This window comes from Pempheris klunzingeri, chromosome 13 (assembly GCF_042242105.1).
Source record: "Pempheris klunzingeri isolate RE-2024b chromosome 13, fPemKlu1.hap1, whole genome shotgun sequence".
Taxonomy (NCBI): Eukaryota; Metazoa; Chordata; class Actinopteri; order Acropomatiformes; family Pempheridae; genus Pempheris; species Pempheris klunzingeri.
This window is the reverse complement of record NC_092024.1, coordinates 15,079,371-15,105,018: the sequence shown is the minus strand read 5'-3', so window position 1 is coordinate 15,105,018 and position 25,648 is coordinate 15,079,371. Positions and strand designations below refer to the sequence as shown.

Here is a 25,648-nt window from a genome sequence, read left to right as displayed (position 1 = left end):
TGCAGTTCCTAAAGCACACAGAAACAGCACCCCACTCCTGTAATTTCAGCTTTAAAAAGCACCATAATTAGTGACATTTGGTGGGTTGGAGTTGGCTCCTGATGCAGTTTTAGAATGCATTCTCGCTAATTGGCTTTAATGGAGCCCTGCTGGACTGCCTTTCTTTGTCTCCAGGGGTAACAGACAGGAAATCTGTCACCAGTGAACCCTGCCAAATGGGCGTGTTCAGTGTGGTCACTTCCTGCTCCAGTCACCGAGGGGAGGAAACGGCAGAGTGGCATATTATCCTTCTATGGTAAGCCAAGGCTGTGAGACCGGGGGCTTTCACAAGGTTGCCATGTATTGCACTTCCAGTGTTCCTCCCACACTCAACAGGAGGTTTGTACATTGTTCAACACATTGTAATGGGCTTAAAATAACAAAAGTTAGCAAAAATACACATAAAGATTTGGCTTGAATTAACTGAAAGTTGAAGGAAAAGGCCTGAAAATGACAAAGACTGCACAAAGAATGCACTATAGGACTAAATAGGTTTTAAAAGATGTGAGGCTTCACTTGGAGGAAAATTAGTAACTTCAATGTGTGCCAATGGAGAGCTTTTTCCCCACATGTCTGAAAGTTAATTTAAGAAAATATTTAGGCAGGAGGAACGTCAGCCTGTAATAAATGCTGTTAAGTAAGTTGATGTGCCACAGCAGAGGAAATCTACTGGGAACAGCAAGTGCTGCTGCCATTACAGACCTGTTCCTGCGAACACCAGAGTGCCTACAGCCTGGAAAACCCACATTTATAGGCCGTTATAATCAGAAACACTAAATCACGTCTGGCAGCACACCATGATGATTTGACATAATTAAAAAAAAGAAAAGGTGGGACTGAGAAAAACAGTGCCGTTAGGTACGTATATTCAAATGAGCAAAATAGTCATGTACTGTGATATTGAAAGGAACAGTTTGACACTTACTCACGGAGAATTAGATGAGACAGATACCACTCTCAAATGTGTGCAATATGTAGTCGGAGCCAGCAGCTGATTGGCTTAGTTTAGTGTAAAGACTGGAAACAGGGAGAAAAGCTAACCTGGCCCTGTCCAAAGGCAACAAAATCTGCTGACCAGCACCTATGAAGCTCACTTATTAACATGTTAATTGCAGCGTGATTATTCTGTACAAAAACCAAAGTGTAACAACAACTTTTAGGCTGGACTACTTCTTGGCCAGCCTTTATGCTAAATTAAGCTAACCAGCTGCAGCTAAATATTTAAACATGCAGACATAAGAATGGTATCAGCCCGTTTTTCCAAAATGTCAGACTATTCCTTTAGGAGCATTTTAGGCTTTGTGTATACTTAATCTCTACAAGTCCTTCATTCAGCTCATGCAGTCTGGAGCTTACTGGGAAAAAAGGAGGTCTGTTTAAAAATTATCAATAGACTTTCCAAGAGTTCACTTTTAAAACCACTGTGAGAAGAAACTACTGTCTAATGCCAAATAAAGGCAGATTTAAGAAATAACACAAGTAGCGTGTCAGAACTTCTGCAGAGCAAATTATATCCCTGCTTTAAATCTGTCTGCCCTTGGTCTCTCTCTCAATTTTAAGGAATGGTGTTGTCTTGCCAATTCAAACTCTTAAATCATGAGACAATAGTCTTGACACTCCTGGTGAAATGTTGAAATTTGTGTTTGATTTGCCAAGATGATGACCTGTTTATTGGTTATGATTTATGAAAGCCACTCTTTTATTGCTTTTCACGGGTTACACATTTGTACGGTGTGTGCTGCCTGATGTTTAGCTAGTGAGTCTATCACACAGTCCAACTTCAGCTGCTGCACAGAGTGCTGCTCCACCGGGCTTTTTCTGTGCGGGTCACATCAGGCGCACAGTGAACAGCAGCTCTGATCCCACACTTTACTTTGCTGTCACTGGGTTTTGACTCAACAAAGGATGTTTTGGTATCTCACTCATTGGCCATATCGGCCCCGCTGTCCTCAGCCAAACATAAGTTCACAGCTCATTCATGTACAGGCTGAGGTTTCCTACTGCTGCAGCAGGGAGGAATCACTACAATGATGTTCTGTTCTGTGCTATGGAGGTGTTGAGTGACTGCTACAGAGAGCAAGCACTCCCCATTTTAACAATGACCTGTTATGTTTACTCCCATCAGAATTAGTTCTTCATGTGTGTTTTGGACCAAGTCCTGTTTGGCCTTTTCCTGCTACTGGTTCTGCACAACATGTCCAGTAGTTTAAAGCCTATTCTAACGTGATTACAACGACAGTGCTAACATGCAGTATGTTTACCGTGTTCACCATCTTAGTGTAGCATGATAGCATGCTAATGTTTGATAATTAGAAACAAACCAAAGTGCGGCTGAAGTGGATGACAATATTTGTTTTGCAGGTATTTGGTCATAAAGTGGGGTACCAACAGAATGACGCTGCCATCCATGCAGCCATGCTATAAACACGGTTTGGGACAAACCAGAGGCAATAGTCAAGGTTAAACAGCAGCCATGGATTTGGACCATGATGATACAGCCATGACCTTTCACTAGTCCCAATATGCTTTGAATAAATGACATTCAAATAATTTATACACAAGGTTAAAAAAAGAAAGCTAATCAATAAGCTATCAGTTTGCCTTGGTCGCTCCAGGGTACTTAAAGGACTTGGAGGTGTTGTCTCCTCCTTAATGACTATTGATCAATAGATAGCTGATTTTCAGTCTGCTTTACACTTATTACTGGGAACCCTTTGACATGAAAAGAAAAGAAGAAACTAAAGTCATGTAGACAGGAGACAGCAGAATTTAGGAGGCATCAATGTATAAGAAAATCATGTTGTCATATAAATAGCTGCAGACTGTAGCTTTAATGGATCAGGCGTTAGTCAAAGATAGAGTACTGATGAACCAATACCAAGGGACAGACGGCTCAATAGGATGTCGGTTAATGATGATTAGCAACATTCCTGCTCCATAAGCCCATAGGCCTCTATCCATAAACTTGCAATAATACAAACCTCTTCCATCAACCTTTGACACTGCAATCATAAACTAATCCCAACCTCCCACTGTCCTGACTACAGCTGTATTTATCCAAACCTCTTGGGAATGAACGCCGTTCAGACCACTGAAATGTTCTGAAATCCAAACCAAAGATGATCGGCTGTGCTCCAAGACATGCTTCAAAGCCCAATTATGAATTGAAGTATGTTTTTTTGCACTGTAGCAATTTTGTTCATAATTGCTATCCAAATGGAGTGGCCAGTTCATGCATCAAATATCAGGATGAACCAGGTTTTACCATACCGCAGAGTCAACCAAGAGGGTTTTGGAAATTCCCATAAAGAAGTACACAACTGACAAAAGGTCACTGCTGATTTACCACATCAGAGACCCGGCAGGGATTCATTCAGCTGCTTATATCCAGGCCTCTGGGGTAACCAGGGTATCAAGGATGAGTCATGTGGGACAGGGTCAGAAAGACTTACTCTCAATGTGTCTTGCTGTCCTGAAAATGCAGAGTTGGGGTCAAGGCCATGCAGCGGAGCTAATGTGAGCACTGACCCTGGCAGAGCTCCTCAAATACATGACTTGAAGCCATTTTGTTCACACCAGGGGTTGGATGACAGATTAAATAGGGGGATGGAAGAGGGAGGAGTCCGAGACAAAACAAAGATGGCTCTGCCCTAACGTTCTTTCTAGCAGTCTGTGTCAGTGCTGAAGGGGGGGCTTTAAGGGTCGAGGCACACATTTCATTAAGCCCATTGAGGCTAATGAGAGGGAGGGGCGCTATAGGCAATTACAGGTCTAAAGCCAAGTTACTTACTATGTTTTTGTTCAACAGCACGTCTGGCTGCAGATGAGAAACCCCAGCTGAGGGTTTAAAATCTGTGTTCATGTGCATGTCTATATGATACTCATGCTCACATCAAGTTTTGACCATGTGAGGGAGAAGCCGTGTCAGGAAACGGGTACAGGCTGTGCACCGTAGTATCACAGTGTGAAAGGTAGGGCTGACTGTGTTTTCTCCATACTAACTCTAATATGATACCTGAGTTTTTGTACCGATACCAATATGATTCCTTCCTCAGTACCTTAATATGGGAAATATCACCATGTTAACATGTTTTAGTGATTTAAGAAAGGCAGCCAAAGTTCTTAAAACTGCATATTTGTCAAAACACAAGTGAAAGTACAGAACTTTTTACTTGCCATATTAATGCGAAACAAAAGTAATTCAACTCCAGTTCACTTTTTTTGCCCTAAATCACAAGTGTAACCAAAGATGATGGATGAGACAGCGGACACTTTGCATGTGTGTGTCTGTCTCCTTGGCAACGTCCAGTTTATTTATAGGGGAAAACACAGATTTCACCCAAAGACCTCTGCGCTAGCCTTGTTTGTCAAACTGACAGACTGACATGTTATTGTAGCCATGGAGCCCACTCTGTAAGCAATACTACAGCCACTTGACCATATATTGTATACCAATAGACAAGTGTGTTAACACTGAAGCCCTTTAGTAGTTTTTACCTCATCTTCTTGGTGAAGATTTATTAAAGTGTAGATATGCACACAGTATCTTACATTTTAATGCATAGACACATGTACATGACATCACAGGAGGTAATCTGGTTCTTGCACTTAAATAAGTTGTTAATGATGTGGCTGCACAATCATTCTTAAGTATTGGAGAAGTTATGTGTCGGATTGTGCTTATAACAGTCAAACATTTCTCATACGACATGTGAAAACAGATATCCCTCAAAACAACGAAATTGTTGTAGATAACTTCAAATTAAAGCCACAAATGTAAATGTACAATATGTGTGAAAAGAAGCATGTCTGTGGCTCTAAACACAAACACACATTAATCCTATACATATACTATGTGGAGGTGAGCACTTGAAGAGTGCCGTGTGTGCAGTGTGGAATAGCAATGCAGCCTTGCAGGGGCACAGACAGTAATGCGGTGGCACATTAAAACACAAGAAAGCTATTTTCTTCTCCTTGAGGTTTTCCTAACCTCCTTTTCCCCCTGTTGAGGTCTTTTTCATTTCCATCCTCCTTCTTTTTTGTCCCACCCTTTTCTCTTTGTGCTTACTGGGGCAGCAGAAGCGGGGCCTACAGAAGTGCTGTGCTAAGCTTGAAGTCGCTGCGTCTGGCGTCAGGGAAAAATACAGGCTGAGCTCTCGTGCAAAGTGGACACACCAGGAGCTCAGCCCTGCGGTTGTACTTTCTGGACTTTTATCTTCAAGACAAAACTATTTGCAGAGTGGTGCGGATAATACCCTCACCTGCTTTGCAATCCGGAGTATTTCAGAAGACATATTAGGCAGGAATAGCTCAGGCACATTTGTTTTATACCAGAAATATTTGAGTAATCAACCGTTAAAGCAGACACATGGCACAAGGACCACTTTTCCAAGAAGTGAGGAATGAAACTGTTAGTGATTTACGTAGTTTGAAAGTGTCTCCCAAGACCCTGAGGTAATATATTCAACATTCAACCTAAACAAAACCCTTTAAAAATATGCTTCAACTGAGTACTCGGAAACATTTGTCATATTAATGGAGACAAACAGACCATGTATTAGTGATAACCAGACTATTGTAAGAAAAAACTTTTTTTTCTATTTGGTCTTGTTGATGCTTTCTTTAAGTGAAAAAACTAAAAAAAAAAAAGTAAAATTACTAGCCAAATTTTGTCTTGTTTTGCGCTTACCATTTGATGAAGACTTTAAATAAAATAATTTGTTTTAACACTCAACCTGCATCATTTGAAAAGAATGCATCTTAAGAGGGCACAAAAGTGTAAAAACCTAAAGTTGGTTGTCCTACCTGTGGTTGTTGTGTGTATGATCTGCCCCAAGACTGAGAAGTAACAGGTGCATGGGGTACAATCCTTCCCAGGCCTCCTGCCTCCACTGTGGGAGACTGTGAGCGTTTGCCTCTTCGAAGCGCTGGTTCCTCGACTTCTCTGATATTAGGGGCCACACTGTTGATCCTACGCATGTACACCTGGGACAGAGAGCAACAGAACGAGATACATTATGCAGCTTTAAAGTAGTTCGCTCCTATCCTCTGATTTATTATTCCTTTTGTGAGGAAAGAATTGTACCGATTCTCAGCTCAAGACTTTATCATCTTTATTCATTATCTCACCTCAGCAGGGGACGGCTTGGCTCCCTTCAGTGCCTCAGCATTCCCCCCAGCTCCTGTTCCACTGTTTATCATTTCCTCTGAATCGAAGGTTGTCGCCCGGTAAGCCCTCCATGTTGTGGCAGCTTCTGCTTCATCCTCCGACCCACCGTCAGTCATCGTCCTTGTAACCCCTCTTCCTCGGCCCGTCTCATCCACTGACGCGGCGCCGCGGTTCCTCCAGGTGCTTCTCACAGTCACATTCTTCATGTCCGCTAAACTGTCTTCTTGGGGGTGCTGGTTTTGTCTTTGGCGTCTCCAGCTGGTGACCGTGGTGGTGCTACTGCTGCTGCTGCTTTCGAAGCCTGACTCTATATCATTACAGTCTGCAGACGTGGTGTCCGCGGACTGGAGGGTGAAGTTGCTGCGTTGGCAGCACATGTGGCTGGTGGTGGTCTCCAATCTGGAAGTGTTGCTGAGTTTGGACTTTGATGAAGAGTTCAGGTGGTTGTCCACCCCACAGTCCTGGTCCTGGCACGGCCGCAAGGTGATCTCGCTCTTGGGAATGGAGATCTCATACGGGACGGAAATGCTGCCATGGTGCTCACTGCTGGGGCCTGGGAATAAGCAAATTGATATCAAATATTTTCTAACCAAAAAATGTATATAAATATAAATTTAAATTAAGATACAATAGAAATATTGATTCACAGACAAAACTATAATACAGTGTCTTTCATAATATCAACTGTTCTATGGATGGCAATGGATGGATCTATTTCCTTCAGAGCCTCAGCTGTACTTCATGCGTAATGCTCCAATTTGTAGCAATTAAATGTTGGCATGATAGCATGCCAAACTGTGATGGTGAACATGGCAGACATTATACTTGCTAAACATCAGTAAGTTAGAATTTCACTGTGAACATGTTTGCATGCTAACAAAGCACATCTACCATTAAAAACATGAAAAAAACCTGCCATTCGTTGTATGAAGCATCACGTGGTACTTCATCTGATCCATGGAAAATAACTTTTTATCAACTTTTCCTGGCCTGACTATGTTTAACTTTCTGAATTGTGACATTGAAAACTATACTTGCAAATCAACGGAAAGAGAGACTAAGAAAACAACAATGAAATCAAATACATTCCACTACCAGTTAACATGCAAATTCACTACTTAGTAAATATGCTATTCCAGCTCCACAATGGCTCGCACAATGCCAAGACAGGATTTCTCACAACAAAAGGCTTCATCTTACAGTAATGTAGTAGTAGTTTCTACTTGTGCAGATAATTGAAGATGCTGTCTTATTAAAACATTCTAATCAATTATAAACTGCTACAGATTGTTGGTGTGAAAATGGTTTGTGAATCGTAAAATCTTACCTATGAGGATGTTACTGGTGGAGGTGTGGCGTTCTTTGACCAGCATGGGTTCACTGGACACACTGCTGCTGCGACTGCTGGTTCTGGAAGAGCCTGGGTCATTGGGGTAGATGGTTATACTACTGGTCATTTTACTAGTGGTGGCCACTATAGGTTTGGTTGAGATTTTGGGTTTTCCATTTGTAGATAAAGGCTCTGAAATCATCACTTCCTTCCTGTCAATCTCAACGATTGCAGGCTTGATGACAGCTTTTGACCTCAGTGCCTCACGTGGGCTGCACACTCGCTGGATCTCAATCCCTGATGCCGTGTGTGTGGGCCCCTGGTAGCCTCCCTCAGCTAACAGTGTTCTGTTGTGGAGCTCCTCATCAAACGAGCTCCTGGATGAAGAACCCTCTGAATGGGAGTCATGGACATGGGAGTATCTAGGATATCTGGAGGATGCAGTCTTACTGCTTACAGTTGTAGTAGACGTCTCAGCTACAGGTTCTGGTTCAGAGGGCCTTGAACCAGTAGATTCTGTTTCAGAGGCAGATGAATGACCCTCTGATCCCTGGTCGTTGGGCAGCAGTGGGGTGATGTGGGATCTGTAGGCTGTGTAGGATCCATTGGCTTTGGACAGGGTGGAGGCGACAGATACAGAGACAGACTCCTGAACCTGGTCTGTTGATTCCTGATCTGAGGCGGACGCTGTGTCCTTCTCTAAAGCAGAGATGCTGTTGATGTTGTTGGAACTGTCAGGCATTACATCTGAGTTGTTTGATTCGCTGTCGCTACCAACGTACAATTTTGAAAACTTTTCCACTCTGCTCTTTTTGGTCTCCCCATCAGGCTGTTTGTGAGCTGCCCTCAGTGGCTTCTGGTCATTTGCTGCTGGAGGGTAGCGACTAAGAACGGACGCTTTTTTAACGTCAGTAGAAGATGGGTTTACAGAGCAGAGAGTGGCACCTCTTGTCTTTTCCTCAGTTCCTCTTCCTGTGTCTCTTAATCCGTTATCTGATGAAATGCCAGTAGTTGCGGCTTTCGGTGTCCGTCTGGTCTTGTGAGCAGGACTGAGGGCTCTCCTCACAGACTTAGGAGAGCTCTCCTCTGAGTGGCTCAGCTCTTTGCCCCTCAGCTTGGTCTCTCTCTTATGTTGAGGGGAGAGCTCCCTGTTCCTGTGTTTGGGGGAGCTCAGTTCTGAGCCAGCTGCATCACTCCTATACTTGAGCTTCTCTTGTCTGAAACCTCTTTTCACGATAATATCCTCATTCTCAGCTTTGCCATTCTCCAGGACCTTTGCAGGGCTGTTGGGGCAAATGTTAGCGCTTCCATTGCCATATTTATCCGCATTACTGGTGCCATTTCTTCCAGCTCCACCTTTCAGCTGCGTCCTGAGCTGTTCCACCTGCTCGCATAGTTGGCGAGCCCGGTTTCGTTCCATCTGGAACTTCTCATGGAGTTCGCCATTTTTGAACTCTGAGCTCTTTAGATTCTCCTCCACTATCTCCATCTGTTTAAGGCGGTTCTTCAGCCTCTCCACTTCCTGTGTCAGCTCCTTTACTTTGTTGTCCTCCTCTTGAGAGCCTTCTAGACCACTGTTCTTCTCATTCTCAGATTTGTTCACAATGCCAATGTTGTCATCACCCATCTTCAAGTAGTCAAGGCTCTTCTTGCGTCCCGCCAGTTTACTTGTGAGGAGCCCAGTGGACGAAAGCTCATTCTCAATTCTTGACCTGATGAAATCTGCATGACCAGGGTCTGCTGACATTCTGTTCTTCTGGTGCTCCAATTTTTCTGTCAGCTTTAGAATAATCTTCTCATCCTCTCTCTGTTTCTCTAGTAGCCTCTTACGCTCACTCACAAAGGTCTGGGTGAATGCTTTGAGTTTCTCAAGCTCCATAGCCAAAGCCTGCTCTGCTCTGTCCAGCTTTGTCTCGGACCCTTCCACCTCCTTCAAACGTGCTTTGAGGGCCTCCAACTCAGAGGAGAGCTTCTTGGTCAAGTTCTTCTCCTCATTGAGGCTTAGGCAGAGCTGGCTGCAGTCAGACTTGCTTTTCCCAAAAGCTTCCTCCAGTTTCTCCAGTTCGGCCATCCTTCGTTGTAGACGTTCTATTTCAGCCTTTAGCTCCTTTGTAAGGTTTTCCTCCGCTTCCAATTTCTCTCTGACCGTGCGGCAGAGGTCCTCAGCTTTGCGTACCTCCTCATCCTTACCCTGAATCTTTAAGAGACATTTCCTTAGGACCTCTACATCACCAAGCAAGGATGAGTTGCTACCTTCCGCCTGGATGATTTTGTCCTGTAGAGGAGAGTGAGAGTGCAGTCATTAATCTATTCATGTAGAGTAATTTTCCTCCATCTCTTTCCATTCATTGCTTCTGAAATGTACAAACAAACACACAGTCAGATGTCAACCAGTACTGACCTGCAGATCAAGTAGCTCATCCTCAGACTTCTGCAGCTTGTTGGTTGCCTCTTCCAGTTCATCCAGTCTTTGACCAAGACTCTGCAGCTTGTGCCGCAGGTGGCGGTGTGTCATGTCTTTATGGTCAGACATGACTAATAAATTCTTTTTGTTATATCTGTTGTGTTTGCTTTGTTGTTCAGATTATTTGATAACAATGTTTTGGAAGGTCCACATTTGTGTTGTAGTTATATCAAGTCCCTTAGGTTACCTATAGGAAATCTCAGAAGACGGTCTTGTTTTGTTTTTGTGACCGTCGCTTTAAGACTTTGAAGTCCCCTCGGAGTGGTGTTTAGCAGGCAAATGTGTCACCTGTGGGAGGGAAAGAGGAAATAACATTTGGTCATCCCTAATTTGTCAATGACAGTCATTTGCATTCTCAAGAGATAACTTAGTCAGTAAGGAAAGTAAGTAAGGACTACACAATGTAGCACACTAGTACAGGGAGCAGACAGTATGATTTTATACTTTCATCTAATTGCTGTGACAAACACCACAGGACAAAACTAAAAGAGGCTTAAAATCAACACTTATACAGTAAAAACACACCTGAGCTTGAAACAAATCTCTCTGTGGCAGCATTCAAAAATTGTATTCTAAATCATCATATAGATAGTTGACATTATCTTTCATTCATAAATAAACATGACATTATCTGCGGCAAAGATACCATTCAGCATTATGCCAATCAAAGGACATTACATACAAACGGCACCTCCCTTCCATTTTGCCACTGAACCACTATGCATTTCACCTTGCCTGTCCTTTGAAGGAGACGTCTGTGTGAGTATGTGGGTTTCACACACACACACACACACACACACACACACACACTCTCTCTCACACACACTCTCACACACACACACTCACGCACTCTTTGTCGTCTCACTGCTGTTGTATCCAACATCGATTTGTGCTTCCCTGCCTGTTTCTGCTGACAACAGCATATCTCAATAACACCGGACTCCTTCACATACCCCCATCTGTCCTGATATACAGCCATCGCCATGGCAACCACTATACTCAGGGCCACAACACCGTTCATGTTCACTTCAGCTGATGATAAAAAAGTCAGACAGAGACAATTTAGCAGAAATATATTAGCTCTGATACAAGAAATCCATCAAAAATAAGGACATTGAAGCTGTGTTGTCCGCTGCCTTGTTACTTGGTACAATTACGTATGTCAGACGTTGGATCATATGTATGTTTCTACAGTCATTAAAATGTGCTAATACTCATCCGTGGACCCAGCATGTGTGAGAACAGAGACTATTAGCACACTTCACTATGCCTGTGAGCAGGGCCTCCATAAATCTAATAGCTGAAGCTTCTGTCTCATGCATGATTCAGGTAGTGGGCTTTCCTTCTCCTTCCAAATCCTATTACTACCCTTCCCCCCATCATTATGCTGAACTTCCCCTAGTGACCGCGAGAACTGAAAAAAAAAAAAAAAAATCGACCTGAGGGTGGGACATGACATCTGCACACATCATCACTTATCGACCCCCCGACAAGCAGCTCCATGCCTCCTCTTTCCCCTTGTCTAATGTACCATGTTGCCTTTCTGAAGTTACAAACCACTACATATAAAGACTACTGGAGTTTTCCTATACGTTAAATTACTTTTACTGCTGTAAAAACATCAACCAATGCAGTAAACTTACTCCATCTTTTTATCTGCATGAACTATGTGCGTACATGGTATACAACAAGGTATAACTTGCCATTATGGTTTACTCCAGCATAGTTTCATATATTTTCTATCGTTTGATTTGGTGTAAAAAGTCTAAACCACTCTTCCCACAATTCATTAAATGTCTTGTTGAACATAAACCAAGGCAATAAGGTTTGAGAGTCAATATGGCAACGATTACTTAATGAAAAAGTGCAATGTGAACTCAAAGCATTTAGCTGTAGAATTTTAATTATTCTTTGCTTTCATGAGGTCTAGTGGTTTGGTAATCTTCTCAGTGGAGTGCAAGACTTTAAGGAAATACTGCAAAGTACATGGGCTGAAGAGGGAGTAGAGAAAAAGACAAATGTGGAAAAATGTTGGAGAGAAAACTGCTAGCCTAGCTGTCCACTTGAATGCCAAAACACCTTAGTCAATAAAGTCATATTGTATTGCATTAGCTTTGCCCAGCTGTGGCTTGTTAAGTGAGTTGTAGACCAATTTTTCCCTGTTGTCTTGAGGTGGTTGCTGTGATCCAGACCTGTCCTGACTGATCCTGTTCCAGTGGAGTAAAAATACTATGAAAAATTCCCATATATCCCATAAAAGCAGAAACACTCACTGGCGCAAAAAACTTAAAATATCTACAGTTAAATTCTTCATGACAGCTCTTCACACGGCACTATGCAGCTCAGGGAAAATGTAACCACTGAAAAACTTAGGAGAATAACTTTTAAACAATGTGCTTTGGACACCAAAACCAGATGGCAAGTTTTCCAATTAGGTGGTCCTACTGTCTTGAAACATCCTTCAAGTTCAGTCTTATTTGGCCTTGAATGTACTTTGGATCATCTTAGTGCTGAGTTTTGGGCCCCAACATGATTTCTGAAATTCAACAACTCTGGGAGCAGCTCTGGTTGAGCCTCATCCTGGTTAATAATGGTGTTTCGCTACGTCCAGCTACTCCTGTCTTGGCAGGCTGCCGACCTCTCCTTTCATTCTCCCTTTATTTCTTTGCCAGCTCTCTACCTCCCTCCCTCATCTCTCCCCTCCATCACTCTCAGACACGCACACCAGCACGGCCAAGTGGGCGCTTTTAAGGGGCGGCGGTGCGTGCAAAGCGACTCTGGCAAGGGCCCGCCTCTGCCAAACCAATCAACATACCTGATTCTCTTATCGCAGGGCCGGGGCCTCATTAGTTACATTTGGGACAAGACAAGAGGGGATTAGTGGAAAGGTGGGTGAGCTGGAAAGGAGGGGAGAGGAAAGAAGATGCAGGGCGGTGGAGGGAAAAGAAATGGTAAGTGATTAAAGTTGAAGAGGTGATGGATGAGGTAGGAGATCAGTATTTAGTCTTAGACAATTAATTTAAATCATCTAATGTTCATAAAGCTTAATATTTGTGTATTACTTTGCTTTTCCACAGCTGGCTACTCATGAATCTGGAGGATATTCCTAAGTTTATTATTCATCTTCATGACAGTAGCACAAAAAGCAAAAGGTGAGGAGTAACTGAGAACAGGGTTTGAAAATGTGGAGAAGGGACAGAAGGTATTCTGAACTCAGCTTCAATTGAGCACAGAGTTTCATTCCCCTGTTCTGTGTGTTGTTTGACAATTATGGAAAACCTAGAGGGGGGTAGGAGCTGTGAGGCAGGGAAACTGACCCCTTTTATGCAGACACATTCCTAATGACGGACTAACCAGGGCACTGCCAGTCCCTCGCTTCGCCTTGTCTGTTCTTAACCAGGCCACGGACAGGCTCTCCCAAACCTTCTCTCAGCAGAAGCCCATTCCTAACCAGGGCATTGTCTGGGTTTTATGGCCAGGACCCAATGGGTACAAAAACATGTTTCCACGGTTTTGCTTCCATCTGCTTTGAGCTTCAGATGGATCGATTTGGAGTCCAGATTTGATTTCAGTCAAAGCAATTCCAGCAATTATTTTCTTCCACACATTCCTGTGTGAATATATGAATATTGTGACTATAACCCAGGTATGAAAGCAGGGAATCATCTAAGCTTATACATCATTTGTGACCTAACTCACACTTGAATTAAAGAAAAAAGTGAAAACTGCTCCAACCAAGCCCTGACTGACGACACAGTGTGGCTCTGGCACCTTTCACTTCCTGAAATCTAGAGAGGAAGCTCCCCACTTGACCTTTGACTAATTTCTGCACACCTACTACCATTGTTAAAAGAAGCAGGGCACAGAGACTGTTGATCTGCAGCAAGAGTATGTACTGCCAGAGAGTACAGTTGGCTTGAGATGGCCTCTATCTGAATTCATGAAACCTATGGGCCTCGTTGGTTAGATAGTGAAGACATAGAATTAATGTTGGGGTGAACTGACCAGGGAGGTGGGTGAAGAAACAAGCCTCTATGGAGGAGGAGGTTTAATACAGCGGTTTTATATTTTACATTTTGAACCAAAAAACAATTGCACGCAGGACGACAACAGCTATAAAAAAAACTGTTGTTGTAATACTCATTCCCTGAAGGTGCAAGCGTTGAAACTGCAGCAGCCATTACTTCCTTTGCCTGCAGGGGGCAAGATCAACAATGCTAACATCTGCAGGTCTAAACTGGTTCTGCTACTGCTTTCCTTTGCTGTAGGTGGAGTAGGTTGTCATATGCAAAACTGGCCATACAATGAATAGCTGACTTTTGTGGAAAGTCTCTACTCTACTCTCATGCTTAACATGAATTTGCGAGTTTGGCAGAGTGTGCGAGTGAGTTACACACCTAGGCATTTCACACCTAAAAAGAGAAACTATGGACTGACACAGACCAGATGGTGATGCATGCAAGGAAGGACAAAGAGAAAACCAGAGGGGGTTCACTTTGTTTTGAACCAACAATACCAAACGGATTTAGAAGTAAACTTAGTTGAAAAAAGTCCATCCACTCTGCTTGCTCCCTCTCTCTCAAACACACATACACACACACACACACACCAAGGTTACAATCATACACCATATCATTAGGGCTTAAGCCACGCTCTTCCTGCCTGCCTGTTGCCTTCAGTACATTCTGTTCTCCCCATGAAAGAGAGAAGGAAGGAAAGAAAAAGAAAAAAAATCCCCTCTTTCTTGCACTTGACGTTCGGTTGGAACTTATGGGTTTGAAGCTCTTCTGCCTCATAAACAGTAGTTAATAAAGGGCCTGAATCCAATGAAAATGCCTCAACCACATCTTCATGTTGGGGGTTGTAGGCATATGTGCATTTGTGAATGTGTGACAAATACTTTGTGTGTGTGTGTGTGTGTGTGTGTGTGTGTGTGTGTGTGTGTGTGTGTGTGTGTGTGTGTGTGTGTGTGTGTGTGTGTGTGACGAGAGACGACTGCAGTGGATGGATGCTGGCGCAGCACTGGAAGCCACAAGATGGTGGAGACCTGATGCTTGGCCGGCATTTTTCCGTTTTTCCAAGAAAGAGAAAACCGGCATCCCATAATGTTCGGTTTGTCGTTTCCTGTGCTGTCATGTTACTTTTTTCACCCTTTCAGTTTTGCACCTCTTCTGGAAAAATGGTAAAGAAATGAAAGGCAGTGTTGCATTTCAGCAGAAAAATGGATAAGGAACAAAAAGTCATGTAGGTGGATCATTAGGTGGAATGGGATGGGAATACCTCCTCTGCTTGGATTTTTCCTCATGATCCTGGATAAAATGACCACTTACAGTACAAGTATTGAAATGTGGTGAAATAGTGGGTAAACAAAACATCGTCTCTGGTAGAAAAATTGATTTGTTTATGGGAGAGGACATGGAAGTTAACCACAATATCACTGTAACAACAAAGCAGACGCTGTCAGCTTGTCAGGGCAGTATTACTCAATGTTAAGCTATTCCTTTCTGACATAATGTCCTTTTTCATCTTTTCCTCTTAACAAAACAGCCTAAAAGCAAGATAAAAAGAACTGAGGTGATACATCAAAGTTTTCCTCCATTACTCTAAAGGGTCTTTCTTCCAAAATATTGCTGCCAATGACTGGAAATGGTCAGTATCATAGCAGCCCCATTAAAAAATTTAGAGACAAAGAAGGTGGATAACGTGCACAGCTATCCACAGTTGGGTACAAGTGCAGGATAAACTTTTATTGATGCAATAAAAGCTCATACTTACACATAGACACACAGAGTTCCATTGAACTATTCTTCTGTATCCCAAAAACGAAAGTGAGACAAGGCTTAAACTTGACACACCTTTGACCTTTGGGCCAAGGGCAAAGCTTGTGGTGAAGGTCATCCCCATGATAAACATTTATGTGAACAGCACAGACAGTTTTATTTTGAAAGCTTGGCTGGGAAGTAAGTGTCCTCTCTCCGGTCTTAGCCCAGTAACCCAGAGCCTTTTCTGGGTCTCCTCTCCTCCCCTCCCCTGTCTGTCTAGTGTCTACATCAAGAGTCTCGTTGCTGGGGCTTAAAACCATTACCCTGCATTGCAAGAGGGCATGATAAGAGGATGATAGAGGGAAATATGGGGGGGGGGGGGGGGGGGGGGGGGGCTAGAAGAGCGGGTAAAACAGAGAGAAAAGAGAGAGAAAAGCCAGAGGACTTACAGTTTCTGACCCGTTTAGCTTTTATGTACGAGTCTCTACACATACATAATTACTAATGTAGCTTTGAAGAGGTTGAATAAAACTCAAAGCCCTCAGAGCTTTTCAGCTGGGCTCCTGATTTTGGTGGCATAACAGTAAATTAGAGCATGTTCCTAATCAGAAATCAGCTCTACACACAGGATTACATGCAACAGTCACGGTTGCTGTAAGCAAAAAGCAGAGCAGGGGAAGGATATTAGACGCTCTATTTAAAAACAGCAGCACCCGAAAATACTGGCCAGGCAGTTGCCAGATAGTCCTCAGGCAAATCTGCAGCCAAGGAGATCTGGAGCAACTTAGATGTAATAAGTTCTGATGGAAACACAGAATATCACATAGTGCAGGCAGGGAGGGATTTAGTGTCATGGATGGATGGATGGTCAATAAAAACGGGTCAAAGGTTGCTGCACTCACTCTATTTCAATTCTATTTCTAACATCCTACCAGTACCTCTCTGTTTGAACACTTGCCCAAAAAGGCACAAGAGCAGCCACATTGTTGTGTATTAAGATGTTGGCTTTAGATTAGAGGTCTTCATGGGTCCACTCTGTTCCTTGTAACCATGACCTGTTGGGTCAGTCTAAATTATTTTCAGGCTAATTGTCAGGAAGGGCCCCGTTGGACTGCTGCTGGTCTCACGTTTGTGCGTCAATTGGGGTGGCGACGAACGACTGTTTCCATCATTGATTAATGTGTCAATCGTTGTTCTGATACTGAAGTGCATCAAACTGGACTCACAATCAGCTCTGATCATGTGGTGAGTCCAAAAATTGTTTACAGTCCAAACGTTTTGACCCTTGATGAAAAGATGCGTGAAAGCTGCTCTCCTCCTCCTCCTCATCATCATCCTCATCCTCCTCCTCATCATCCTCCTCCTCCTCATCCTCATGTCAAACTCATGCTCTGCTGAGAATAAAAGTGTTGACATGGCTTCTCACCCTCAGACATTCTGGTTCAGACATGTACAATGCAACACGTTTAGCATTTTCAATGCATTTTTGGAGTAAGGAAAGCCTCAGCAAATATTCAGTATTTCCAGAGAAGTGATAGCTGCAAATATGTTTACAGTATAATTCAAGTATATTTCAACAAAACAGCAGCCATCTGCAAATTTAGATATATTAGTCCAAAAATTCTCTCGCTGATTGCTCACTGACCTTATTAGATGCTGTAATACATAAGTACTCTCTGAATATGTGTGGCGGTCCCTTGCGTAAGTTCTTCAAACAACCAAGTTTGGCAACAATCTTGTTATTGATGCAAACAGGCAAAATGATGTCCCGTGGGACTTGTTGTCATGTTTCCATGGAATATTTCCCAACTCTACTCCAGCACGTCCTCAGCCTACTGCCCTCTGTGTTTGGGGCCAGAGGTCGCTGACACTGTTAACATGCAAAACACTCCACACAAGACACTGGGGCAAACAGGAGTGAGGCCACGATTAGGAGCGTAGATTGTGTTGTTTTGTACAACAGCAAAGTCAAACTGAACTGAGCTGAACTGCATCAGTCTGACCAGAATGTGGGAAATGGGAATGAAGTTTAGTTGCTGAATGCTTTGGTTGTTGTACAGATAACAAAAAACACATGGATACTTCAAATATGATGAAACAACAAAATGTTAATAACCAATGCTTTGTAAATCTGTAACAAATTGTTTACTTAAGAATTGCACACACACTATATGATCAGACAGCGACATGAGTGAAATAAAAGCAGTCATTGTTATGCTCCATGGGTAAAAAGTCCTGCGTCCATAAAAGCCATGTGCAAGTGTTAAATCTTACCACTTTATACACACAAAAAACAAGAATAACAAATAGTTGTTGAGGCCAAAAATTTAGATGTTAAGAATTTCAGATTTTACGGGTCAGTAAACTTTTTGTGTGTGTGTGTGTGTGTGATGTGCTATCTTCTGGACTGACACCATGAGAAGATACACAAGAAGACTCCAGTGGGAGATTTAACTGTCAAACAAAACCATTACATTAACATGAGCTGTGATTAGACAGGATAATCAGAGAATAGAGTGAGAGAGAAAAGGAAATAAGAAGGCCCTTTAACAACAAGCTCTATGTCTATAATGGAAAATGACAATAACAGGAATCCTGAGTAGAAAGGCAATGTAATGTAAGCTGATTTAAAACCCATATAATTGAAAAAACTAACACAACAAAATAGTTGAAAAAACTTTTTTTTGGGTCCCCAAAATGTTATTTGACTAAAAAAAGCTGCTTCATTAGGCATTGAAAAAAAAGAAAAAAATGCAACTGGTAACGACAGATAGGCTGGGATGTGCACAGCAGAACCTCTCTATTTGTTTAACTGACAAAAAAATGTTTGGCCATTAAATCCACTGTTCCAGTATATCTACCAACATTAGCTTTCTATAGAAATGTGTTTATTTCTCTTAATTTATCCTTTATTTAACCACAAATGTCCAGCTGAGATACAGTATCTCCTTTGCCAGGGAGTCCTGGTCAAGGAAATAATATTATCTGTATCTACATAATTTTGGCTAATAGTTAAAAAGAAATTGTGGTCCACAAATAACAAAGATAGTTTTTGGGGTAATTTAGAAACAGTGTTCCTGTCAAATAATTTGTCCACTATAGAGTGCTAACAAGTTACCATTCCTCTGGAAAAAAATCCGATTTAGTAACTATCTTGGTCAAAATTGTTTAAAAGCAAACTTAAAAGGGGCTTATGGCGGTTTACAGGTCTTAGTGAGTACCGCAACATATGTGAAAACCTTGGATTACTTATTACTTTGGCTCCAGAGGGAGTTAAGTCTGATAAATGACCTCAAGTGATGTAATTTGAGGCAGCGACAGCTGAGGCCGAAGACTACAAGTTTAAAAACGATACAAATCTGGGGTGTGGAGTGATAAAGAAATGAGCTTTCCAGACCTCTGTAGCCTGCTCCTCGTTTTCTGCTTTAGACTAGTGACTTTAGGCTACATTAGCTGCTACTATAGCATAACACACTTGAGTCTGTGAAATGTTGGCAGTCAAGTTGTATTGTGGGGAACGTAGGCAGTAGATTTTGACAAGGGAGAAGAATTTGTAGAATAAAAATGACAATATCTCGGCTGCATCGATTTTGGTGCTTTTTTTTCGAATTTGTCCATCATGAGGTCAACAAGGTTATAGGTGTGCAATGCTAAATCAGTCATCGTAGTAGTAGTCTTTTAAGGAATCCTCATCAAAAATTCATTTGTCTTAGTTTTCTGCTTGTAAGTTCAAGAATGAACATTAAGCCAACATGGAAGAAGTCTTGCTCGGAAAAAAAAATTTGAACATCTATAATTCCACAACTTAAACTCCATCTGCTGAGGAAGACCATCATTTTGTTAAATTCAGCTTAAGAGAAAATCCATGACCTCCCATTAACACAGCATGTTCTGTCAGTACCAACACCAGCTACCTATTTAAAGCTATGCTCAACAGCTGTTCAAGCACTCTCAGGTGTCAGCAGACATCAGCACAAACTTTATATGACTGAATGGGCGCACACAGACATGTGCTGTTGTGTACGCGATGAACTGCTCGGGAAGGAATGTGCGGTCGTCACCATTTCACGCTGATAAGCGAACATGAAAACATCACAACATGATGACACTTGTTAAGAGTCGACACTGAGTAACAAACAGTCTGCGTGCGCCTGTGTGAATAGGTATGAGTCAGACGAAAAAAATAAGGCGAGACAGACAGACAAAGGTCAGGAGAGATAAGAACAGAAAATGACACACTGACAATTTTGCCTTTTACTCAGTCATTATGTCCTCTGTGTTTGTGTGTTTGAAAGAGAAATCAAATCACACACCACCAGATTTCATTGAAGGATAGGATTTTTGAGATATCCTGCTGAGTATTGCACTTCATATCATATAAATTAAAATCAGGATTCTTAATACATTTTTGATTGGACAGGGTAAGCAAAGAGACACACTTCTGAGCTACTCTGCCTGAAAATTATACAACCTGACTTTAGACTTTGCTAACATGTACCAAACATGCTTAATTTACAGTCCACAGATAACAAGAGTCACACACTGGGTCTGCAGCATCTGCAGAGTATCACTGGCGGGGAGCGCATGCAGACACACTGAAAATGTGAGAAATGTGCCGACACACCAGGTGCCACAGAGCGCACAAATGCATTAACAGGCTTATCAGAGCACTAAAGTGAGATTTATGGTGAAAACGCTACCTCACATCCGTTTAGATGAATGCGGCTAAAGAATGTGAAGGACTTAAATCAAGCAAAAGTCTATGGCGAAAGGGCACACAGCACAGCATAGATATGTACTAAACTCCATGTGGTTAATGATCATGTAATATTAAATAATGATGGTGGCATATTTGACACTTTTTTCCTCACAGTTGAATAAATTACTCAAGTGTGAAATTTAACTGAAAGGTCAGCAGTTACGCATTTTGTCACTTCCTCCAATATAGACCAAGAACAACACCTATTCATTATATGTCCTTTTTCCACTCTGTCTAAGAGACGAACAGCTCATCAGCTCGTCGGAGATGATGGACTGAGCATTTTAGCAGGCTGCTGCCCCCCTGCCAACCTCATGGCTGATGACAACTGCCTAGAAACAATGTTGATTCATAGATGCATCAATAGCTCTTAACATACAGCCCTTCAACCTACTGCCTGGCTGCTTAACATCCTGCTCATTCACTGCTTTCCCATCCTAACACACACACACACACAAAGAGGGAGAGCTTGGTTGGCAGAGCTTCATCAGCCTGAGCCTTGGCATTAGCTGCCTGCTGCGGCTGAATGGAGACCTCAGTGGCTCTCTGATGACGAAGAAACAGAACACAGAGAGAGGAAGAGGGGTAGCAGAAGAAAGAAGACGACGAAGCAACTGCGGAGGAAAATGCGTGTCATAATGTGAGGTGAATAAAGACACGGTGAAATAAGCCAGACAAGGAAAATGAGAGAGAGTGAGATGAGGGGAGTGACTCCACAGAATGCAGGTAGAAGCCAGAGTGGATTACTGCAGCAGGAATGCAGCACTGGCTACAGGATGGAGGGAGGGAAGAGGAAATGAAGCAGGAAAGATGGCAGGAGGTAAAATGATGTAGCTGTATAACAGAGGAGAGTTACAGACATACTGAATCATACGGTTCTAACAAATTGACCTGTTTTTGCACAAACAAACTATTTTGATTGTAAATGTGTGTCATGGCAAGGGGGAAAAAATCACCTGATAAGTTTAGCTGTTTGCATTTCACATCAAGCATACAAAGATGTTAACATGCACTTTAATATTTGAACACATGACCCTTTTATGTGACCTCTAATACACAGGAGGTGAGGCATTATCTGTTTATGGCATCCATGGTTTCTTTAGAACAAGGAGAACAAACATAATGCAGTTTGCATGAAGAGCAACAGTCACCACAGCTGAACAGACAGCAAGACACCTTGTTTGCAACAAGGAAGGAAAAAAAGGAAATCACCACAAAATGGCACCTATGCCTTACAGGTAAATGAGGCTCTTGCACAATTTTTGGAAACCCTTTCTTGATCGATACCACTTATATGTCTGTGTGAAGTTACAGTCTGGAGATGGTTAGAATATTAAGGGGAAATGGCCCTGAATCTCACGTATTAAGAGGAAAAACAACCTTAACTAGCTGCTTCACCTGCTTCCAGTTTTTACGAGTGTACTAGCTCAAGCTCAGCAGTTGCCGCAGAGACAAAACTGTTATCAGTCTTATTTTGACTCCAACTCTTGGTAACAAAGCAAAATGTCAAACTATACCTTTTAGCATGAGTTATTCTTAACTGCATTATGTGCAGTCAGTGACGTTACTTTTTAAAAGAATCAAGTTTCTGATTATGAGAAATCTGAGCACATGTGAGACGTGCCTTAAAAAGCAGGACACTGATGTGACAAGCTCCCTTTCCTGTTTTACTGTCAGTTTTCATGGTCTTTGTTAGTTCCAGACTATTTAGGATGAATTCAGCTCAAACAGGATGTGACCTAGCATCCAGAATAATAAATGCATGTAAATACAGCTCAGTGAAGACGCACAGAACACGCCTTGACCACATATTGACCTTAAACTGTTGTGTGAGCAGACAGTCGAATAGAGACTGTAAGACAGTGACACATATACTCTCTCTGCTGACTAATCTTACCTGAAAACACACACACACAAGTTGTTGACCCATATGTTACGGAATCTATATAGCGCAGTACGTGTGTGTGCCACTCCTGTGTGACTTCAGGCTACGGGGAAGGAAGTGCGGCGCCGGCGTTTGTGCCCAACAGGAAACAGGCTCACAAAGAGCAGAGGAGGGGCGGAAGAGGTAAGGAGGACGAGGGGGAGAGGGAGAGGAAGGGAAGAAAAGGTAGGCAGAGGAGGAGGATGAATAAGAGAAGAACAAGAAGAGATGGAGAAGAGTGAAGGAAGAGGGAGAAGTGAAGGGAGCCAGAAGAAACATTTGACATTCAGAAGATTATAAATGCTGTGAATCGATTTTGTCCGACTCTGTGACCTGATACTAGGGAACACACACAAACACCTTTATTAAGGCATCTCTAGATTTTAGAAAACAATGTTTTTGTTTTTAATCTTACCCTCTTTCTAATTTTACACAGCATTTTAATGTCTCTATAAGAAAAAAGAGATCAGTACATTCTACAGAATAGGTGAATATTTGGGGAAATTGGGAAATTCTTTTTGCAAGTTAAATAAAACGCCTACACCACTCTTACATCACACAGCCGGAGCGAGAGGGTAATTAGCTCAACTTAGAATTATGCTAAGCTTTTCTCCCCTGATGCTGAGGAAACAGCTGGCCTGGCTAACTCCAAAGTAAAAAAACATACTCCTACTGTTTGAGGTCAAGGGGGGAATTGTGTGTCATAACTATTTCTTTGAGAACAACAGCCACTTCCCGGAGTCTTGTTGCCACAAATTTGCTAGACAAGCAGCGCAATAACTGGAAATGCTCTGCACAGAAGAACTAGGGAGATGGATGAACTGTTAGCATGCAAAAAAAAAACCTGCTGTTTTTACATTGATTTTTTTTATGTACGGATGAAACAAACAAGATACAACGTGTGATCTTAAGAGATGCCAGAAGGTGCATTTTTAACCTTTGGTGCATGCTGCGCTAGACGTCTTTCAACTCAAAGACATGAAAGTGGTATCTTCTTCTCTTACTCTTAAAGAGACAAAATCAAATACCATCACCATTCAATAAAAAGTTTAACTATTGCTGTGTAAAGCACATATATTGCATGGGATGGGATAACATGTAAAGCATAAAAGATTTACATATTGTAAATCTCATTACATAAATCTCAAATTACTGAATTTTGATTTGACATTTTAAAAGGTCTTTTATTTGATGCATTTCACAGACACTCTGGATATTTGCAGACACAGGAAAGAGCTAAAATGAACCAATATTATTCAAAATATGCAAGGGCATAACTTACATTTTAGATGCATCCTTTTGTCTGCTGCACATTTAGCTCCACTTCTGAAAGTCTCCATCCTGTGGTTAAAAACACACAAGCAGAACACGAGATTAGTAAAAGTGGATTCATTGGTCATCATAATATCAAGACACACACACACACACTCATGCCATCTTTCACTATTGTTATGTTTGGCAGTTGGCAAGGCCCCCCGAGCCTGCGTCCAGGCTGACAATGCAGTCACTGTAGGGGTTATCGTTCACAGTCAAGCTAACAGGCTAAGAATGAGCTAACTGCTTAGATATGGGACGCATTCGGAGGCTTCGCAATAGACTTATGCATGAGCAGACAAGCAGTGTTTGGCCACAGCAACAGAAGGCCCTATTCAGTTCTCTGGGGACACACACGCACCATTATCATCATCATTCCTAGAAGCTCTCATCTGCTTCAAAACATGTGCGTGGACACACACACACACACACACACACACACACACACACACACACACACACACACACACACACACACACACACACACACACACACACACACACACACACACACACACACACACACACACACACACACACACACACACACACACACACACACGGAGCATTCCACCACAGTAGCATTCCATATGTTTGGTTAAGCACAGAGAATCCAGATTTAAGACTGAAGTCTGGACTGAATTTAAAGGATGAGAGAGGGAAGCGGAGGGAGGGGAAGAAAAGAGGAGGAGGAGGCAGCTGAAGGAAAAAAGGGAACATTCCTGTGAACTGTAAGCAGCGACAGGACACTTTGGTACAGAAACACACATTAAAGACTGACCTGCCAAGAGCGTACTTTTTTGCCAAAGAGTCTGAGATTGACTCAGAATAATTCAGAGTTTGAACATCTACAGTTTCGTGAGAACTAAGCAAACTCAATTTGCTGCTGATGAAGGTTTAATGAGATGCCTTAAAGCTCCGTCACTTTTACATTATGACTTTTACTGCAACAAGGAGGAAGACTGAATGGTAAAAAAAGAATGCAGGACTGCAGTTTCAAATTATTATTTTCATGATTGATTAATCTCATTGTTTGATTGATCGAATAATCAATAAAATGTCAGACAACAGTGGAAAATGCAAATCTAACAAAAAGTATTGTCAGCTTCCTTAAAGGTGACGAAAGCAAAACATCTTCACTTTACCACCACAAAGGACAAAGAAAATCTGTAAATCCCCACATTAGAGCAGCTGGAACCACTGGATTTTTGGGTATTTCTGCCACCCAAAGAAATCTGTTGTTTCAGCTCTAAAAGCGTGTAATAATAAAGTTTCTATTTCATTGGTGCACTGTGTAGAAAAATGTTTCTCTCTTGACTGACTCAACTGAGCGGCAGAGGAAGAGGCAAGTGATGTGACGATCCTGTAAGTAGCTACTGATGGACAGAAAGAATCAGTCTTTTAGTCGCTCCTGCCACTCTAAACTCGTCTCTGTGTCATCTGTTCTGTTTATTCCTACAAACACGAGGAAGCAGACAGCCCCGCTGCTGTGCACTCAGCTTTGTCATGTTATACTCACGAAAGGAAGCAGCATGACACCAGCACACAGGTTATCCTGAATCATCTGACTTTCTCACGCTACACACCAACGCTTCTTCACTGCACTAAACCAAATGTGTAATTCTGCTGCGTGCAAAGCCAGCTTTTCTGTTTGCTGTGTGATCAATAAATACTAATTTTAATTAAAATAAGTGATTTTACAAATGATTTTCAACACATTCGTAGCAATCCAGAAGACACCAAATACCATGGTAACCACATCTTCGTCTGTGTTTGTATGTGCTATAGTCTGTCTGTGTGTGTGTGTGTGTTTGAGTGTGTGTATGTGTGTGTCGGGGGGGTCGGAGGAGCTATTCATTCAGACAGTTAGCCAACCCGTAACCAAAC

At 42.2% G+C, this 25,648-nt stretch overlaps 1 protein-coding gene across 1 annotated transcript in view; it reads right to left on the bottom strand.

The window, feature by feature from the left end:
* The window catches only part of luzp1 (leucine zipper protein 1), a 46,085-nt gene that overhangs the window by 4,402 nt on the left and 16,035 nt on the right, over nucleotides 1–25,648 (bottom strand). The window contains exons 2-6 of the mRNA XM_070842106.1: nucleotides 23,730–23,788; nucleotides 9,940–10,290; nucleotides 7,536–9,813; nucleotides 6,169–6,761; nucleotides 5,845–6,024 (exon numbers count right to left, since the gene is read on the bottom strand). Coding sequence (XP_070698207.1) covers nucleotides 5,845–6,024; nucleotides 6,169–6,761; nucleotides 7,536–9,813; nucleotides 9,940–10,071 — 3,183 coding nt within the window. The 5' untranslated portion in view covers nucleotides 10,072–10,290; nucleotides 23,730–23,788. The remainder of the gene's footprint in view (nucleotides 1–5,844; nucleotides 6,025–6,168; nucleotides 6,762–7,535; nucleotides 9,814–9,939; nucleotides 10,291–23,729; nucleotides 23,789–25,648) is intronic.